The sequence below is a fragment of the Ambystoma mexicanum genome, chromosome 5q (genome assembly GCF_040938575.1).
Source record: "Ambystoma mexicanum isolate Mex_15411 chromosome 5q, UKY_AmexF1_1, whole genome shotgun sequence".
NCBI classification, from domain to species: Eukaryota; Metazoa; Chordata; class Amphibia; order Caudata; family Ambystomatidae; genus Ambystoma; species Ambystoma mexicanum.
Window position 1 is genome coordinate 384,209,703 of NC_090933.1, and position 20,785 is coordinate 384,230,487.

The following is a 20,785-nucleotide window of genomic DNA, read 5'->3' on the forward strand; positions in this document are numbered from 1 at the left end:
TAACGGTATACACGGTATACCGGTATGAACAATGTGACGGTTATTATTGTTCAATTGAGTGGTTCGCTGTATCTTTAACGGTATACCGTTATACCGTTACATCCCTACTACCAAGCCAGAAGGTCGGTGACTAGTAGGAAGATCTTAACATTATTGTAACATTGATTCAAGTGGCTCACTCTCCGATAACACCACTTCGATCAGTGCCAGCCAAAGGTTTCATCTGCTACTCTTTACAGTTCGAGTACAGAAACTATGCAGCCGTCTTGGATCTACAACATCCACCACCTGCGTTGTCGTCCTTTTTGGCAATAGGGGCATTGAGGACCAGCTTCCAACTAAGCGAAACTTGCCTGGTAAAACGAATAATAAAAATGTAAAAGCCTGGGTAATTGAACCCAAGGGTCTTCAATCGCCTTATAAATGTCTGGAGGTATATAGTTTTGTGCAGAAGATGTGAGGTTTACTAAGCGATTTACACTTTATAGCAAAAACCTATGGGGAAGAACTAAATGATGTAATCTTTAAATACCCAGGAGTAGTAAATCACTGGTCTTGAAATATGTAGTGCCTACTTCTCCAGCATGGGGTCTGGCATGGATTCACATGCTCATGAATATTCCCTGTCGTCAGGCTGGGAATCCTCGGTAAAGGGAAAAATCAGTATCGGTTTCGTTTCTGATCTGTCTTTCGTAGTAGTAACCAATCACCGATCTCTGCGTCATACTGACCACAGCCAATGACTGCCATCTCCCTAAGCCCCGCCTCTGGCAGCCATCTTCAGATTTTTACTGCACGTTCAAGTGTTGGGATCCTCGTGCTATTGCTCTCGAGCTGTAGTGCTTTTTTCACACTTTTTCCTAGCAAAATTTTCTCTTTCGGTCAAAAGAGCCTCAAGCTCCACCGTTTCTTTATCCGATCAAAGGGGACCCGTGTCGGATTCTTCTACGCCCCTCAAGGGTGAAGATTTTGTCGAGCCACGCTTTTGGAGGACTCCAGAAGTTTCTGAGGCCCATCTCGATCATGGCCCAAGAGAAGGGAAGCTCGACGCCCGGAAAGCTGCTCAGGGTCTGCCCTGGATGCCAGCTTCAGAATGTCTTTAAGGAGGACGAACACTCCCTTTGCCTCTACTGCCTGCATGAGGACAAGACGCACACGGAGAAGGACTGTGCATTTTGCGGCAATATGTCGGAGCGGACCATTAAGGATCGCCACCTGCGTCTCGCCAACTGGCTGGAAGGGAAGAGCCCGTCAGGCGAGAAGAAGAAGTCCGAGCGGTCTTCTAAGACCTTTGAGGGCGCCCCGGCGACGGGGGTCCAACAGAAGGCCAAGCACTGCGAGTCCGCTGGCACCGGGGGCGCCGAACGGTTGGGCTCTACGGACGCCAGGCAGGGCGCATCCTCCCCGGCGCCATCAACCACGAGCCAACGCTCTGGCTCAGGTAAGAGGAAGGCCGAGCACCCAGCGAAGCTCCTGGAGAGACCCCGGTCGAGCTCAAAGGCCCCATCGGAGGGGGAGCGAGGCAGTGACCCTCCCCCCAAGGAGAAGGCGGTGAGCGCACCTAAGGTGGTGAAAGCCTTGATCCACCCGGCCAAGGCCTCTATCGAGACATTTGCGGCGGCCCTGGCTCAGCCTGTGGAGGCTACACCAGTGGTGGCGACCTCGGGGCCCAGAATCTCCCTGCCACCTCGGAGGGAGTCCTCTTTCATGCCCATCGACAGGACCCCCGTGAAACCTCTGACGGAGAAGAAAAAGGGGGGGGGCTGGAGGTCGTCGTGGATTCGGCCTCAACCTCTGAGGAGGAGCTGATCGAAGTCTTAAGCCACGGCGTTGGCGTGGAAGACGACCAGCCCGTCGGGAGGGACCCCGACGTAGGAGACGACGAGAACGTCGAGGGTGCCGACGGGGCTCCTGACCGCCCGTTGGAATCCCCTCAACCAGTGCCGCAAGACAACTCGGCGGCCATTTTGTTGGCTATACAGTCCTTATGCTCGGAGATGAGGACGAGATTGCCGTTACCACCAACTGAGGAACTGCTCCCGACGGGGGACCTGGAGCCAGGCCCTTCTGGGAGCCCTCCTCTTAAGAGAAGGATTCATCCTCCACCTCCTTTTCTACCATCGCGCCCTGCTCAGCCCTCCTCCCCGTCCACGACCCGTGGAGATGATACGGGGACTGACACGGCCGCGACGGGTACAGACGACGAGGTTTACGACGAGGATCTCCCGTCGTCACCTCCTCCCCGGGCTTCCCCGCCCGACGAGATTGGATCGTTTCATGCCATGATCGCCAGGGCATCCAAGCTTTTCCAGCTCTGCCCGGAAGAGAAGAAGGAAGGTTTCCTTTATCAACGGCGCGAGACCAAGAGGAAGACGGTCCTCGCTGTACCTCTACTGGACGATATCTGGGATGAGGGTCTCGCCCTCCTCAAGAACCCATCCACAACGCCCGGGAGAAGGGATCGGTACGAGAAGAAGTACCGGGTCCCGGACGCGGCTCCCTTGTGCCTTCGGGCACAGCCGACCCCGGACTCGGTCGTCTCCGTGGCGGCCAGGAAGAAAGCGGGGGGGGCCCTCGGCCTCTACGTCAACCTCCCCGCCGGACGGCGAGGGAAAGAAATTGGACACGATGGGACGCAGAGTCATCTCATCGGCAGCAACGACGATTAAGGCTGCCAACGCCTTGGCTATCGTAGCCTGCTACGAAAGGGAGTTGTGGTACAAACTCGCCCCCCTGCTGGACTTCTTACCAGACGACAAGAGGGAGGAGGCCCTAGAGATCTTGCAGGAGGGAGAAGTGGCGTCGGACCACGCCATTACGATAGCGACGGACATCACTGACACTGGATTTCGCCAGTTGGGCAACGGCGTGTGCCTTAGGCGGCGTGGATGGCTCAAGGCAACTGGCTTCCGTCAGGACGTGCAGACCAGAGTCTTGGACATGCTGTTCAACGGGAGCAACCTGTTTGGGCAAAACAGTGGACGATTCCCTACAAGCCATCAAGACGGACACGGAGACGGCCCGGGCTCTTGGTGTTCTCCAGCAACGACGGCCGCCCTTTCGGAGCGGCGGAGGCAAACAGGGTGCCTCCAAAGGTTCCGGCGGCGGATTTTCCACCTATCGTCAAGCGGCCCGTTCGTCGTCGCAGGAAGCCTACAGGGGACAAGGCAAGTCGGGCGGACCCCGCCGTCGTCGCCAAGGAGGACAAGGCGGCAAAGCCTTGTCGAAACAGGACTGAACCGGCCATGGTATTGGGCCCCCACCGAAGCACCCCGGTGGGAGGCCGGCTGGCGAGCTTCGTCAGCATGTGGGAGTCCATCTCCACCGACCATTGGGTGCTGGACACCCTGGCCCAGGGTCACGCGCTTGAGTTTCTAAAGAAGTGCCCGCGCGTCCCCCCGTGGCCAGGAAGGAACATCACGTCCCTCAACTTCTCTTGGAGGTAAAGGCGATGCTCAAGAAAGGCGCCATTGGGCTCGTCCCAAAGAGGCTTCGGGGCTCCGGAGTTTACTCAAGATACTTCCTTGTGAAGAAGACGGGAGGATGGCGTCCCATCCTGGACCTACGATTGAACAAATTCATCAAGGCACAGAAGTTCCGGATGGTCACCCTCCAGCACGTCCTGGGTCAACTGGAGGAGGGCGATTTCCTGTCATCGTTGGATTTGGAGGATGCCTACTTCCATATCCCCATCCTAAAGGGACACCGAAAGTTTCTCAGATTCGTGGTCCAAGGGCGTCACTACCAGTTCAGAGCCCTTCCCTTCAGATTGAGGTCGGCACCCAGGGTGTTCACCAAGTGCCTCGCACCGGTGGCAGCGCGGCTTCGCCTGGAGGGGATCCACGTCTACCCCTACCTGGACGACTGGCTCATCTGAGCAAAGACGAAGGGGCTTGCCGCGGAGCACACGGCAAGGACCGTCCAACTACTCACGGACCTGGGATTCTCCATAAACTACGCCAAGTCCCACCTGGTGCCCGCGCAAGACGCACTGTTTCTGGGAGCGAAGCACGACAGAGTCTTGCTTCTGGCCTCTCCGTCAGAGGAAACGACGAGGGCCATCTTGGGCAAGGTGCAGCGGATGCTGGTTGCGGACGCAGCCAGGGTGAGGTCCATCAAGTCCCTCCTCGGAATGATGTCTTCTTGCATTTATCTCATCCGCCTGTGCAGGCTTCGGATGCGCCCGTTACAGGAGTTCCTGGACGCTCGCTGGATCCAGACGACGGGCAGCTTCGAGGACAGGATCGCACTCGACGAGAGCTTCTGACGAGCGATCTGGTGGTGGGGCACCCGCGTGCATCTGACGGCGGGCATGGACTTCCAGACCCCGGGCCAACAGAAGACAGTGACCACGAATGCCTCCCTGGAAGGATGGGGAGCGCACACCGAAAACCTGCACGCGAGGGGTCTTTGGCTGCCGGAGGAGAAGTCCCTCCATATCAACGTCCTGGAACTCTGTGCAGTGTTTTGGGCCCTCGGGTCCTTTCTTCCGTCCCTCAAGGGCAAGGTGGTGAGGATCTTCACCGACAACACCACCACCATGTTCTACATCAGGAAGCAGGGTGGTACCAGATCCCCCAGCCCTGTCCAAGGAGGCGCAGGATCTGTGGCATTGGGCCGTCGCCCAAGGGATGTTTCTGGTGCCGTTTCATCTGGCAGGAATAAAAAACTCCATCGCCGACTCGCTCAGCAGAGAGCTGCGCTCGTGCCACGAGTGGGAACTACGACATGATCTAGTGGACCGCCTCTTCCGACGGTGGGGCACACCCCAGATCGAGCTGTTCACGACGGCGACGAACTCCAAGTGCCGGAGGTTCGCCAGCAGGTTTCCCCAGCCGAGGAGCATGGGCGATGCTTTCTCGTTCCCCTGGGAGGGCCTGTTCCTATATGCGTTCCCTTCATTGCCGCTGCTGATGCGGCTCATCAACCAGCTCAAGAGGTCACGGTGCAGGATGATCCTCGTCGCACCTGCGTGGCCGAGGCGGATATGGTTCCCGGACTTTCTGGACTTATCAGCGTCCCCGTCAATCAAACTGCCAGTGGAGGCGGATCTTCTCTCCAGGGCAGGAGGTGCCATCCTCCATCACGACCCGAAGTCGCTGAACTTGCAGGCCTGGCTCCTGCAGCGTTAGAGTTTGGAGGATACGACATACCGGCCGACTGCAGAGAGGTTGTTGCAAAGGCCAGGGCGTCCTCGACTCTTAAATGCTACGGACACAAATGGAAGAGGTTCTCTGTCTGGTGCCACGCACAGAAGATTAACCCTCTACAGATTACGGCTCCTGAAGTACTACCGTACCGGCTGACGCTGGCCAAGGCTGGACTGGCGCCGGCTGAAAGGACTTTGCACTCGCTGGATGTGGCTAGAGCGCTGAAGTTCTACGTGGACCGCACAAAGTGTTTTCGGAAGACGTCACAACTCTTTGTGAACTTTGGACCTGTCAATCAGGGGAAGGCTCTCTCGAAGGCTTCCATTTCCAGATGGCTCTCCGGCTGTATCATGTACTGTCATCGGTTGACAAACCGACAGCTGCCTGGCCGTCCGAGAGCCCATTCTACCAGAGCGATCGCAGCTACCACGGCGTTCCTATGTGGTGTGCCCTTGCTGGACATCTGCAGGGCTGCTACGTGGAGGTCGACGCACACCTTCACGAAATTCTACTGCGTCGATCGGGATTCCAGGGAAGAGTCCAGGGTCGGCCAAGCAGTGCTGCGCAACCTGTTCGCCTAAGGTGAGCCTGGTGAGGAGGTAAGAATTGCTTAATGTTGAGTTTTGGATGTAATGCTTAATGTTGAGCCTTTGCCACCTCCCGTGGTTGTGCATGTGTGTACTGCTATGTATTCTCTATTCATGAGCATGTGAATCCATGCCAGACCCCATGCTGGAGAAGGAACAAGTTACTTACCTGTAACTGTTGTTCTCCAGCATGGGTCTGGCATGGATTCACATGCGAACCCTCCCGCCTACCCCTTTGCGGCTCTTCACTTGGTCATACTGCAACTTCACGTGCTACCAAATCTGAAGATGGCTGCCAGAGGCTGTGGTCAGTATGACACAGAGATCAGTGATTGGTTACTACTACGAAAGACAGATCAGAAACAAAACTGATACTGATTTTTCTCTTTACCGAGGATTCCCAGCCTGACGACGGGGAATATTCATGAGCATGTGAATCCATGCCAGACCCATGCTGGAAAACCGTTACAGGTAAGTAACTTGTTCCATCCACCCCAAGTTAGAGTACAATTAACTTATAAGTGAGAAATCAAGTCCCAGTACGGTGCAAATAGGTTTGCAAAATCAGATCACATGGCATGACCGAATCACAGCTGGCACTCTAACTAGACGAAAACCTTCCTCCCAGATCACTACCCTTGTGCACTCTGTCTGCTTTTTGCACCGGTTGGATCAAACCAAGTTCTCTTTTCTGTCTTTAGTTTCTACTAGTTAAATTTGGTAAGAAAAGGCAAAATACTGTTTTGGTACAACCATTTTTCGGGCACACTTTTATTCACTATTCTAATATTCATTGTATTGAGTTTTGAACAGAATTCTTCTAGAATGTGGACAAAAGGACATTTTAAAGACATATAATGTTGTAGTCCAGCTATCACAACTGTGTCAGTAGCCCTTTTGATAATCGAATCTATATATTGCCTTAATTTCTTTCAGATGGTATTTTGGTAAAATGGGTAGAAAAGATGCAGAACGGTTATTACTAAACCCCGGGAACCAGAGGGGAACTTTCTTAGCAAGAGAAAGTGAAACCACTAAAGGTAAGTAAAAGTTAAAATGCGCTCTCCACTTTTCACACAATTAAGATCCTCCTTAAAGGGCTTTCCATTATCTTGTTTTGGCAGTTACCGTGCTTTTTTTCTCTTAGGTGCTTATTCCCTTTCTATACGAGATTGGGATGAGATGAGGGGAGATAATGTGAAACACTACAAAATCCGAAAACTTGACAATGGTGGATACTACATCACAACGAGGGCCCAATTTGAGTCACTACAGAAGCTGGTCAAGCACTATACAGGTAGGCACAGATTTGTAGTGGGTACATCTGGTGTTCAATATTTGTAATATGTACTAACCTTCGTCAGTGACCATGTTGAATGCATGACAATAAATTACATTTTACTTCAGTTGCTTTTTTAACTTGGCAGGCATAAACTCACTCCAATCCCAAATGTTGGCACAGATATTTGCCACAGCATGTCTAAATTTGTAGAGATACCTATGCTGTTAAACCAGACACGTCAAGAGGTGCAGAGAGCTTCCCTCCCACATGTGCATAGTGTGCCCAATTCCCACGACATGTGTCCCTTCCCTGCCTTTCTCTTCTGCTCGTATGTGATACGAAACATGTGCTTATCTCATTTGTGACAGTCAATACTGCAACTTTTAATGTCAGGGTATTTTTTCTTTCTTTGAAGCTGCTTTGTGTGTTTGTCCCTCCCCCAATGTCCAAAATGTTAAGCTTTTGTAATAGTCTGCTTTCCATGGCTGACTCGCTGTGCCTATTGCTGCAGCACGCATTGGCTCCTGATGAATTGATGAATTTCTGTAATCTACTATACATGGGAGTGTGGCTGGTTCAGAAAAATAAAATATCCTTGTGTACCACATTTTTTTACGGAGGCTCCAACTATGCCATTACTCAGGTTTTGTCCCGCATAGGATATATTTGTGATGTGCACGCTGTGGATTGAATTGCCCCTAGGTGCAGTGAAACCTAAGTTGTCTGTCCTTGCAAGGATGGTGACGTCACAAGAAGAGGCGAGTTTTCAGATACTTGAGTTATTCGTTATCAAAATAGTGATCTGATGACATTGTGCAGACGGTCTTTCAAGAGCTCAGCAACTGCTGCTGTAAGCAGGCTGGGACTCCATTTGATGCTTATTTCTCCAAATCCTACGGATTAATTTTGGCCATAAAGGGGTGGGGAGGTAGCCATTACCTCTTAAAGAGGAGAGCCTCGGCACACTTGGACCACCACCTCAGAACATAACTTACCACTTGCAGCTTCCACACCATACTGGGCACAAGCTGAGTTTCCTATAACTGATAACTATATATCTTGCTACCAGCAAGATTAAATAAGACGGTTCCTTTTTATGAAATGTACCATCTGAGAACCCACAAAGGTACAGTAGGAACTTTCAAAGCGTGCCAACAGGCCTTACATTAGAGACTGGGATTGTACTCTCAGGAGAGGCAAAATGTGTTGATGCAGGTTCTGATGAACATTTGGTCTGTTGGCACACTCTCCCCATTGTTTATTAGTGTTTGTGGTCATTGTGTATTGATACTGTTAAGTTTTTCGATTTAGATGGTTGTTTCGAACTTCATTGATTTGTCTGTTGCTTATGCAATTATCTTTTATTGCAAAAGTACTAAGTGTAGGGAGTGTCTGCGGTTGTTCCTTAATAACAGTTGTGGCACACTTACTTACAAGATCACCTAACCTCCCGTTGTGGCATTTTACATTGAATTTAAATGATAGTGGGTGCGCACTGCATCCTAATCTTTCCATTTACAGTATTCAGAGGCACATCCACTTGCGGAACCTTTGAAAGAAACATTGACCAAACCCTCGAAAGAAATATGTATCAACTACCTGTTGGAACGACTGGACTACATCCCTTTACCACCCCTCCCTTTCACTTCACTCCACCCATGTAAACTCCTCCCTCACAAGTATAGTGTGTTAAATAGACTCCAACCCTCTCCATTGGTTATCAATACCCCCACTGAACCCATTGCAGTGTTTGCGAACATGGGGCTTCCCTTACGGCTGAACGACCCCAGGGAACCTCACCCAGAACTCCTAGAACCAAGTTTTCTCCGGACAGATGCTTCCGCCCTGTACACCACAGGTTTCTGCGTCTGGCTTTCCTTCTATCCCACTGTCACAGATTGCCCCAAGAACACACCAACTTCCTGATGAGGTTTCAGCGTTTTTATTTTGATTTCCAAAGGGCTTATTGGAAGTCCCTCTCTCGCTAAATTAGGGATGGGTAATCACATCCTAACCCAGATTTCCCTGGACTGGTGCTACACTCTGTTGGTAATGCATATGATCTAAAAGCTATCTCTCTGTAGGTGATAGCCTAAAGGCAAATGCCTTATCGATCTAGACTTCGTTGGGGAGCCATCTAGCTGACTCCTTTCCCAGACCCCATTTGCATAGTGCGCTCCAGTCATCCTGGGGCTTTCTCCTGATCTACCACACCCTTCTATTCTTTACCCTATTGCTCTGCTCTCTCTGCTTAGCTACTCTCCTCCCTCCCTTTCCTGCTTTGTGTTACTCAGATGATGCCACCGTCTCCCTGAACTACCTACTATTCTCCTTCCCCCTTTGATGTTCCTTCCGCTACAATGCACCTCTCAGCCTGGGTACGAGGCCTACCAGGTTGGAAGCCAGAGCCAGTCTTTTTCCAGAGAGGGCGGTGGCCCCGATTTTCTGTCACCTTTCCAAGTTCCTCTGTTTATATTTGAGCAGTACCCACTTGCATCACCCCATGCCTTTTGGAACAAATGATCTCCAAGTTATTTTTTGTTCCATACCCTGCTGGAACACAATCGTATATTTTAAAAATGCGGGCAGAGCACAGCCCACCAGCGGCACACACTACTAGCATTCCATCACTGGGTCCCCAAACTGGCAAAGTGGAAGGCAAGGAGAAGAGACAGTGAGAAGATCAGTGAGCTTAAACAGCCGCTGGGCCTGCTGCGCACTGCTCCCCCATGCTGGCGCAAGCTGCAACCAAACCGCAGTGTGGAGGAGGGCGCAGCAGAAGCCTGGAGGAAGGCGTAACAGTAATTTAGAGGGCGCAGCGGCAGTGTGGGGAAGGGAGCAACAGTAATGTTGAGGAAGAAGTAGCACTAGTGTGGAGGCAGGAGGAGTAGTAGTGTGTAGAAGAGCATAGTAGATTTAAAGCTGCTGATTTAAAATGTGTGACGAATCCTGAGATGTCGTTGCTTCTCCCCAAGGAGCTGTGAAGATGGTTTTCTGAACTCTGACCTGGTGGGCAGAGTTCAGAAGGCCAGCCTAGTTTCTTGGAACAGGGTTACCTTCTGGACAAGGCTGACCAATCAAGGTAGCGTTGGCGAAGGTCAAGACTTGGTCTCAGGAGGGGTGAGGGTGACTGAAAGACTTCAGTGAGCACAGAAAGTAAAGGACACTCCAAATCACTCCCAGTCAGGTGTGTGTGTGTGTGTGTGTGTGTGTGTGTGTGTGTGTGTGTGTGTGTGTGTGTGTGTGTGTGTGTGTGTGTGTGTGTGTGTGTGTGTGTGTGTGTGTGTGTGTGTGTGTGTGTGTGTGTGTGTGTGTGTGTGTGTGTGTGTGTGTGTGTGTGTGTGTGTGTGTGTGTGTGTATAATCTTGTTGAATCTGCTTAGATCACATGCTGTGCATAGGCCGACATCTAGTGGAAGCTGTGGAGTATTAGTTTGTTTTTCGAAAATGGGCGTCGACACAGGGCGTGCCAGTAATACTATCCCTAGTGTGACGTCCACTGTACCCATGATCCCTCACGCGTCTAGGACCCTCAGATTGATTTTTTCCGCCATACTGGTCGGAAGCATTCCGCAGAGTTCCCTGGCCTTAGCCATACTTTTGCTAAAATATTGTTTTATTTCTCCACCCCAATGTCGAGTCACCGAACATCCACACTCGACGCCGGCACGGAGAAAGAATCGACCGTAGAGTGCTGCATGATGGATTTGGGCCTCTGGCCTCGGCCCTGCAAGTAGGGAGAGTGGGGGTGGACATACTCTACACTCTTTTGGTATATAGGTACATTCTTATATATTCCTACACTTATAAGCCCGCTGCCACAAGGTGCGTATGGAGGGTACCCCTTTCCAATTTTGCCCCAAGTGCAACCGCAAGTACCCTTGGGTTGACAGGCACGCCACGTGCAATCTCTGCTTACTGAGGGACCACCCGGAGGCTAACTGCAGAGCGTGTAATAGGTTCAAACCGAAAACACTAAAGGATCGTTCGATTAAGCGTTGGGCCCACCACGCCAGGCGTCAAGAGGCCATGGAAGCGGAGGGCGCCTTCAGCGATGGCAGCGACGCCGTGCTTTCGGACGGCAAGGGCAACGTGGCGTCAATTGACAGCAAGCGCAAGTCCCCGACCTCGGAAGGTCGTCCGGCAGGGCGGCTATGGGGAAGACCCCCGGCGACACAAGCGCTACCCACAGCACTTCCACAAAACACGAAGTCCAACCGAGACTCGACGTGCACGCTGAGTATTCGGAAAGAGGCACATACAGAACTGTCCGATTCGGTGTCCTCTGGGCGTTCTCGATCTAGATCGCCGCATGACTCCAGGCAACCATCCACTGTTGCCAGACGTGCCTCACTCCCCAAGGTAACGGAGATTCGATCGTCGGAAGACGAAACCGACCTCTATCCCCAGTCCGCACTCCAGGAGTCGGCGTCAACAGGCCGCGCAACGGCTGCTCCCGAGTCCCAACCTCCACTATACAGCGATAGGGACACTACCCCCGAACCTCGGCGCCAGGCGTCAAGACTACAGAGGGGCGAAAAAACAGGGTAAACACTATTCCACACAGGGGGAAGGTGAAAAACGACAGAGGAAGCAGTCTCAGCCTACAGTAGGTCTAGTCTAGATAAGACTGGGAAAGGCCTTCAAGAAAGAATCATTCCCAGTTCAAGATAGTGGTCTACTGATGACATAGACAGTCATGTCAAGGATATCATCATTGGCAGATTTCTACGCCAAAAACCCTGAACACTTTCTCTCTTTTACCCCCGACGGGTCAACTCCCTCAGGCTCTAAGGATCCTATACCCCCAAGTAAGAAGTCCCGGGTTGAAGCTCCTACTTCAGAATACAGCCCTATTCTCAATATCAGGGAGATCCATCCCTTTATGAGGATCCAGATTTGGGCATGTTGGAAGAACAAACTGGGACAGGCTACTATGGGGATGACGAGGACCAAGAGGAGGTGGAGGACAACCCAGAAACCTACAGGCTAGACTCCCCGGTAGATGAAAAACCCCTGGTTACCGACTCCCCTGTCGATAACCAGCCTCTTTTGAATGAAGTGCTGTCCAGAGCGGCAGAACACCTCCACATTGACACCCAGGGTGCTCAGGAAGAGAGGGATTTTGCCGAGGAGTTAGTGGGAGAAAGGAAACCTGTTGCCCAAGCCATCCCTATCCTTAAGTCTATACAAAGGAGGATAGACCCTTCCCTTGTTAATCCCTATCTCACTAGGGCGGTAAACCCAGAGTTGAGAAGCTTTTCAGTGCAGCCCAAACAGACCCACTGTACATAAGAGGGCATCTGAAACAGGACTCCCTGGTAGTTACTAACACCCGTAAGAGGGCGGGAACACCCTTGTCATCGTCGGAAACTCCTCCCGACAAGGAGAGCAAGAAGATTTATGGCTTGGGCAGGAAAGTAGCCTCCACTTCCGCCTACCAGGCAAGTATTGCCAACTCCACCACCCTGCTGGTGAGTTACAACTGCCATCAGTGGGAAGAAGTCGCGGCACTCATAGATTCCGCCCCAGAACCCTTAAAAAGCCAATTGGCACGAGTTTTGGCGGAAGGGAGAGCCGTGTCCGGTTGCATATTAAAGGCAACCTTTGATGCTGTGGATAACGCCGGCAGATTGATAGCAGAAGGTACTGTTATCAAAAGACATGCTTGGTTGCGACAGTCTGGGTTCAAAGCCGAAACCCAGGCTTCATTGATTGAGAAACAGGTGGAGCCGGATCTATTGTTTGGAAAGGCGGTCGAGGACGCGCTGAAAAATGCCAAGGACGAGTATGAGACACTCAAATCCCTAGGCCAACTAACCAATAAACCCCCTAACCAGAGAGGGAATGGCAATTTTCGTCGCCCACGTGGACAAAATTCCCAGAGAGGGTCTAACTATTCCCAGGGGCAGGGTACACAATGGAACAACAGCCAGCAGTCTACCCAGGGTTATGGCAGGGGTAATAAGAGAGGGCATGGTAAGGGTAGAGGCAGCCCCAGTAGAGGCAGCGGCACGCCTCTACCAAAACAGTGACGTTCCGTTCAGGGTCCCTTCTCACACATCCCGAGTAGGGGGACGCATTTCCAACTTCACCCAAGCTTGGGAAGGGATCACTTCAGACAGATCGGTGCTGTCCACAGTGTCCGCAGGATACTGCATAGAACTGTTACAGCGTCCTCAAAACCACCCTCCACGACAAATACATTCTTTGGACCACCAGAAGATCCTCCTCGAGGAGATCGTCAATCTTCTAGCAAAGGACTTGATAGAACTCGTCCAGGTAAACAAGGTTATTTATTCAACTTACTTCCTTGTGCCAAAAAAAAAGATCTGACAATGCGCCCAGTACTGGACTTGCGGCATGCAAACAAGTATGTCAAGCCCCAAAAATTTTGCATGACTACTCTCCAGGAGGTAATCCCCCTCCTAAAAAAGGGGGATTACATGACAACATTGGACATGAAAGATGCAGTGTTCCCAGCGCACAGAAAGTACTTGCGCTTCAAGGTGACAGTCAGCACTACCAGTTCAAGGTACTGCCCTTCGGGATAGCCTCGGCTCCAAGGGTATTCACCAAGGTACTGGCAGTGGCGGCAGCACACCTACGCAGGGAGGCAATCCCGGTGTACCCTTACCTGGACGACTGGCTCATCACGGGGGAGACCCCAGTAATTTGCAGAACAAACATTCAAAGGATGATCGACCTCCTTCGAATTAGGCTTCTCAATAAATGAGAAGAAGTCAAGTCTGGTGCCAAGCACCTCCAAACAGTTTCTAGGAGCTATCCTAGACACGCAAGAGGGGTTGACCTTTCCATCAGAGGAAAGAATTCGGAATATGCTGCTGCAAATTCCGCAATATCAGGCCGGTCGCCAGATAACGGTACGCAAAGCAATGCGTTTGCTAGGCATGATGGCGTCATGTATTTACATGGTCCCCACGCGCGACTGCGCCTCATGCAGGAATGGTTGGCGAAACAGTGGTCTCAGGCAAGTGGTCAGTGGGACGATCTAGTGGTCGTTTCGCCAGCACTGCTACAAAGCCTTCACTGGTGGACAAGAGGAAATCTGTCCAAGGGGAAACCCTTTTACGATCCCGAGATACAGGCGGTAGTCCCAACCGATGCATGCCTGACAGGGTGGGGAGCTCACCTCCTCCACCACACAGCTCAGGGTCTCTGGTCTCACTCAGTGGCCAAGAATCACATCAACCTCCTAGAGCTTCTGCCAGTATTCAGAGCGCTTCAAGCGTTCGAGCCCTACCTGCTGAATCTGTCAGTGCAGATCCGGACGGACAGCACTACAGCCATGTTTTACATAAACAAGCAGGGAGGGACTCGTTCGCCAAATCTGTCCAAGCTTGCCCAGAAAATATGGATATGGGTACTCAGACGGAAGATCTTCCTGTCATCTCAACATGTTTCAGGGGATCTCAATTCTCTGGCAGATGCTTTGAGCAGAGATCCCCTCCCAGAGGAACACGAATGATGTCTACACAGAGAAATCGTAGAAAATATCTTCTCTCTGTGGGGTTTTCCCCCACTATAGACCTATTCGCCACAAGCGAAAACAGAGCCCAGGATTTGCATCCAGGTTCCCCCAACCAGACTCTCAGGGGAACGCCCTGTGGATGAACTGGTCAGGGATGTTTGCGTACGCTTTTCCACCAACACCTCATCAGGAAGGTGGTCAACAAGATGAACAGAGAGCCAATGACGCTCGTCCTAGTTGCTCCCATGTGGGCGAGACAACCGTGGTTTCCACACCTACGCAGACTAGCAGTGTGCGAACCCATTAAACTCCTGGGCTGGTACAACCTACTGTCCCAGCACCAAGGTCAAACAGTTCATCGTCCACCCAGCTCAATGAACTTGGCAGCATGGCTCCTGAAGTCCTAGAGTTTGGACATCTCAACTTACCACAGAGGTGCATGGACATCCTAAAAGAATCTAGGAAGCCAAACACGAGGCACTGTTACTTTGACAAATGAAAAAGGTTCGTTATCTGGTGCCAGAATAAACAAATCAACCCGGTTGATTGCACTCCTTCCAACATTGTCACCTACATGATCCACCTGCTGGATGCAGGGTTGGTATTTAATTCACTCAAGGTACACCTGGAGGCGCTGTCAGCCTACACCACCTCCCATAACAAGGTTTTGTGGTGGAAAGTACCAGTGGTTAAAGCCTTCATGGAAGGGGTAAAGAGACTCCACCCTCCAATTTCAAAGCCACCACCTGGATGGGACCTTAATGTGGTGCTTCCTAAGCTCATGGGTCCACCCTTTGAACCCATGCATAAAGCCAGTCTCAAACACCTGACCTATAAGACTTCCTTCTTACTAGACATTACATCCATAAGAAGGGTCAGTGAAATTCAGGCTCTGTCAGTACAAGTTGCTTTCTTTACTGTTCATAAGGATAAACTGGTTCTGCGAGCACACGCTAGGTTCTCACCTAAGTTCATTTCTAAATTCCACGTTAACCAGTCCATTGAGCTTCCGGCCTTCTTCCAAGAACCCAAAAACTCTGCTGAGGTGAAACTACACACTCTAGATGTGCGAAGAGCAGTCCTCTACTATTTAGTCAAGACCAGGCCGCTAAGAAAAACAGACCAGCTGTTTGTCTCCGTAGCTACAGGCAGAGAGGGCGATCGCGTCTCTAAAGGTGCCATCTCCAAGTGGATAGTCACTTGTATCCAGCTATGTTACTCCCTTTCTGAAAAGACACTGCCTTTTACGCCAATAGCCCACTCTACAAGAGGCATTGGGTCCACTCTGGCTTTCATTGCAAATGTACCCCTTGACACCATTTGCAAAGCAGCTACTTGGAGCTCTATTCACACTTTTACTCAGCACTACTGCATTGACACCCATTCCAAGACAGATACTCAAGTGGGACAAGCGGTTTGAAGACATTTGCTCATGATCCTTCTCATATCCCACCTCCTTCTTCTAACTCTGCTCGCTGATCTACACACAGCATGTGATCTAAGCAGATTCCACAAGCCTCAGAAGGGATACATTACTCACTGTAATCGTATTTCTGATGCTTGTATCTGCTTAGATTCACATGCGCCTGCCCTTCCTCCCCTCTGAGAGAAGGCGCATGGATGCTTGTAGTCTTATCTTTATATCTGCTTGGATAATCTGTACTCGCGCTACTCCTCATGTCATAAAAATACAATCTGAGGGTCCCACACGCGTGAGGGATCATGGGTACAGTGGACGTCACACTAGGGATAGTATTACTGGCACGCCCTGTGTCGACGCCCATTTTCGAGTTTCGAAAAACAAACTGTAATACTCTGCAGCTTCCACTAGATGTCGGCCTATGCACAGCATGTGAATCTAAGCAGATGTAAGCATCAGAAATAAGATTACGGTGAGTAATGTATCCCATATGTATATGTTAAAACACAGAATGGGTCCACAACCTGAAAGGGAACAAGCAGTGCAAATAGACTTTAGACAGTTCTTCATCAATCAATTCCTAACTGAGAGGCAGTCCAGTCCCTATGAAGAGTGGAGCCTAGTGCTCAAATGTACTTTCATATGCTGGTGCACGCGATAGTGCGGAAGGGCGAAAACGGGTCTCTTGCAGGCACTGTAGCAGCTCAGAAAGGTGGGTGAGGCGATGAAGAAAAAGTTCCCACTATTTGTGGAGGGTCTCCCCAAAAGGGCAGAACAGGTTCCAGGAGTTGGGAAAAGGACGGTAGCTCAGACTATCTGTGGAAAGGTGAGTGGCCCTCAGGGGACACTCGTGCGTATAAAAAGTGGATGGATGTGCTAGGGGCCACCGGTAAGGGTTGCAAGTACTTACCGACCCCCAGCGCACTCCGGACCAAACTTTGGCAGTCGAGTCCATTTCCGTTGCAGGTTTAAATGTGGCAGTTGTGCGGCTCTGCAGCTTTCAGCAGCGAAGATTCAGCGTTAATTACATGGCGGGACAGTGGTGATTTCTCAGCTCCTGGTGAAGGGATCAGGCCAGTTTCACTGTAGCAGGCTTCAGGGCACAGCAGCAAGGCACCTGCGAAGTTCGTCACCACGGCTGGGCGACACAGTAACTGTGTGTACTCTGGTTCGGGTGCTCTCTTTATTCCAGACCTGGGAATGCCAAGTGTACAAAATTCGGTGTGAGATTGCTGTGAACAGAGATCTTGCGATCTACCAACGGCAGTTGTTTCAGAGCAAATGTCCTGCGCAAGCTGGTCAGTTCACTGGTTGGCCCAGGAACACTTCCGAAGAGGCTTACTTGATATATGGCATTTATAACGCACCTATACACAAGTGTTTCAAGGCACAATGAGGCAGGGGGGGCGGCAAGGGGAGACAGACAACGATCCTACTAGGCCAGGTGTCATTCAGATCACGCAAGTGCAGGGTAGAGGGGAAGGGAAATAGTGCAAGGGGAAAGGGAGAGGAGAAGTGCAGTACAGGTTTAGTAGAAACAAGATAAATAATAAGGGCCAGCTGGTGGCAAGTGCAAGATAAGTGCAGACAAGTGCTGGGAAGGGGGGCTGTGGGGATACAGAGACAGTCCCACAGTGCAGGGGTTGCCAGGGAGGCAGTGCAGAAGAGTGGCTCGGCCACGGACCGGGATAAGTGAGTGGCCCCATTGCAGATTCAGTGCAGTTTCAGTAATATTAACAGGGGAGAGGGGGAGAGAAAGCGGAGGCAAAGAGGAAGGTTTTGAGGTGCTTCTGGAACCGGAGATGGTTCTCAAGTTTCAGGGAGGCAGGAAGGCTGTTCCAGAGGGAGGCCCCTGCTGCAGAGAGAGATCTACCCCCAGCTCGTTGCTTGGAGAAGCGGCTGACCCTGAGGGAGTTGGAGGCGGATGAGCTAAGAGCTCGAGAAGAAAGATATTTGGGAAGAGAGAGTTGAAGGTATTTTGGCCCGAGGCCCCAGAAGGCCTTGTGGACAATGCAGAGGGTTTTGAACTTGATCCTTGCAGCCACTGTGAGCCAGGGTAGTGATTTCAGTCCTGCAGAGATACGCTCCCTGGGCTTGAGGCCAAGGACAAGTCTTGCAGTCCTGTTCTGGATGAGATGCAAAGGGCGGAGAGTAGAGGCAGGCAGATTTAGATGGAGGCTGTTGCAGTAGTCCAGCTTTGAGAGAACCAGGGCTCTAGAGACAGTGAGCTTCTGGGGGAAGGAGAGGAAAGGAAGGATACCTCTGAGGAGGTGTAGCTGGTAGTGTGACTTTTTAGAGACGTCAGATATGTGATGAGAGAAAGAGTGTGTGGAGTCGAAGATGACCCCAAGGTTTTTAGTCTTGCAGGTAGAAGCAGGAAGAGGGCCAAGAGAGGCCGGCCAGAGAGCTGCAGGGAAGGAGGGAGTGGGTGTGCCGATGAGTAGAATCTCAGTCTTACTGGCATTAAGGCAGAGGTCATTGGCGGCACACCATTCCTGGATAGCAGAAAGACAGAGATGAGGGAAGGAGAAGAGGAGGCCGAGGGTAGCCTAAAAATTAGCTGGGTATCATCCGCATAGCACTGAAAGTTGGGGCAGAGAGCGGCGATGCGGTGGGCAAGAAGTGCCAAGTACTGGTTGAACAGCCAAGGAGAGAGGTTTGATCCCTGGGGGACACCAGAGGTAGAGAAAAAGATGTCAGAGAGGAAGGACCCCAGTTGGACCTGGGAGGGTCGATTGGAGAGGAAAGAGGACAGCCACGCCAGAGCCTGACCAGTGATACCCAGGTTATCACGGAGATGGTTGAGCAGGATGGTATGGTTGACAGTATCAAAGGCAGAAGAGAGATCAAGCAAAATGAGAACACAAGGAGTGTTTGAGTCAAGGTTCGAGAGCAGGTCCTCACGGATGTTCAGGAGGGCAGTTTCCGTGCTTCTGGCAGCTCTGAAGCCAGACTGATAGTCGTGAAGACTACCAACAGATTCAGCATGGAGATTAAGATGGGAGATGACCAGTTTCTCCAGGAGCTTGCCCAGGAAGGGAGTGATAGAGATTGGGCGATAGCTAGCCAGGCAGGAGGGGTCGGAGGAGGGTTTCTTAAGAAGGGGTGCACAAGGGAGTGCTTGAGGGGGGGATGGGAAGACTCCAGAGGCAAAGGAGGGATTGCAGAAGTCAGCCAGGGCAGGAGCCAAGGAGTCAATTTGGTCCTTGATGGTTTTGGAGGAGCATGGGTGGACATGTTTTGACGAGACTTGCAGGTTAAGATGAAGGTGCCGTGAATAGTTAGGACCACGATTCAAATGGGTCAAAGCGCCTTTGCAGACCTTCTGGTTCGATCAGATGCAGAGGGGTTAAGTGGGACAACAGCGCGCGCAGGGTGCCAAACCTTCCAGCGGGTCCCCAGCGATGCCTTGACTTGGCTTCTTAGTTTCAGGATAGTTGGATCCTATCCTAGGTTCAGTGAGAACTCAAGAGATCGACCTTGTATGGGTGTTTGGAGCCTTCTCTTATCCAGAATCTCCTTCTCGCCAAAACTAAGAGGACCCAACGGGAGATCTGCTCACATACAGGTACACCAGACTTGGACCAATCATGGACCACTGTGGTCCTAGTCATTACCAGCACACCAGACTCTCTGGCACCCAGGATGTGTATTGGAACTAGACAGTCTTGCCCACAAGTTTTGTTCCTCCCCTCCCTTTCTGCACCCCTCTCCCTCACCTTTTGTTTTTCTCCGGCTCTACCAGAAATGTCGTCAGGCCTAGTACGGTAGTCGCCTGTCTGTTTCCATTTCCTTCCCACTCTTCCCCCTCCCTTCCTTATCTGTTTTAGCTCTTGCACTATCTGAAATGTCGTCGGGCCCAGTACGATAGTTAATTTCACATCCTTACTGTTCATGGCCTGTAAGAATGTGGTTGTATTGTCCCTTGTTCCCTCCCTTGCCTTGAAGCGCTTTGAAACACATTGTGTATAGGCGCTATATAAATAATCATATCACATCCTCGAGGCATCCAGAAGCTTGCGAAAGCTTGGCGTTTCACGGGAGAAGGCATGCCGAAATGGACTGCCCTGGATCGGCTCGACCTGGCGAAGTTAAAGCGGCATGATGGCCAAAGGACAGGACAAAACCTTGTGGTTTGGCCAATTTGGAGCCAGGCCACCCTCCTGTGCCAACCGCGGTAAACGTGGTTTGCATGGCAAGAAAGGGTTAAAAATAAGCAAAGGTTAAGCTGCCACCAGCCCTGTCCATGGCACAACTGCACTTCGCCCAAAAAATCATTTAAGGGAGTCTAGGGCCTTTGGAAACGAAAGGAAGACCCAAGCGCACTGTACTGTAAGGTACATTGTGCACTTGTAACATGTTGCAGAAAAGTTGCAGCAATGGAAAGGACTAAGGGAAACAGTCTCCCAGTACTAACTGTCATTAAGGGCATGTCAGTTCCCCTTAACAAAGTGAGCGAAAGCCCAGTGGAGTGCAGCTGAAGGCTGTGCTTCACTGGCAAAGTCAGACTGTGGTGTTTAAACAGCAGCAAAAAGGTATGGGGTACACAACTGGAGGGAAGATTACACATACATGGGAAACTTTCCTAACGGGAGCCCCTACCCATAAGGCCAGGGTGGTGAAGCTGCTACCCGATAGTCCCCCTGGGGGTGGTACACAGGAGAATGATCTCATGAGGACGGGCTCCTCCCTCTATGAACAGGGACTGACATCTAGGGCGAACGCGGTATGATCCACTCCCAATTACCCATCCTCAACCTTCACCTGTGGTACACCCCATGAACAAACCCAACCACTCCATGTACATGTGTACGGTCAGTGACATAAGATCCATTGAGACGAGGACGAGTAGGGA

The 20,785-nt window shown here is 51.3% G+C and overlaps 1 protein-coding gene across 5 annotated transcripts in view; it reads left to right on the forward strand.

The window, feature by feature from the left end:
• Positions 1-20,785, forward strand: part of YES1 (YES proto-oncogene 1, Src family tyrosine kinase) — a 1,102,642-nt gene that overhangs the window by 524,989 nt on the left and 556,868 nt on the right. For all 5 annotated transcript variants that reach the window (XM_069620865.1, XM_069620866.1, XM_069620868.1 and 2 more), the window contains 2 exons: positions 6,674-6,777; positions 6,885-7,034. In XM_069620865.1, the coding sequence (XP_069476966.1) occupies positions 6,674-6,777; positions 6,885-7,034 (254 nt within the window). The remainder of the gene's footprint in view (positions 1-6,673; positions 6,778-6,884; positions 7,035-20,785) is intronic.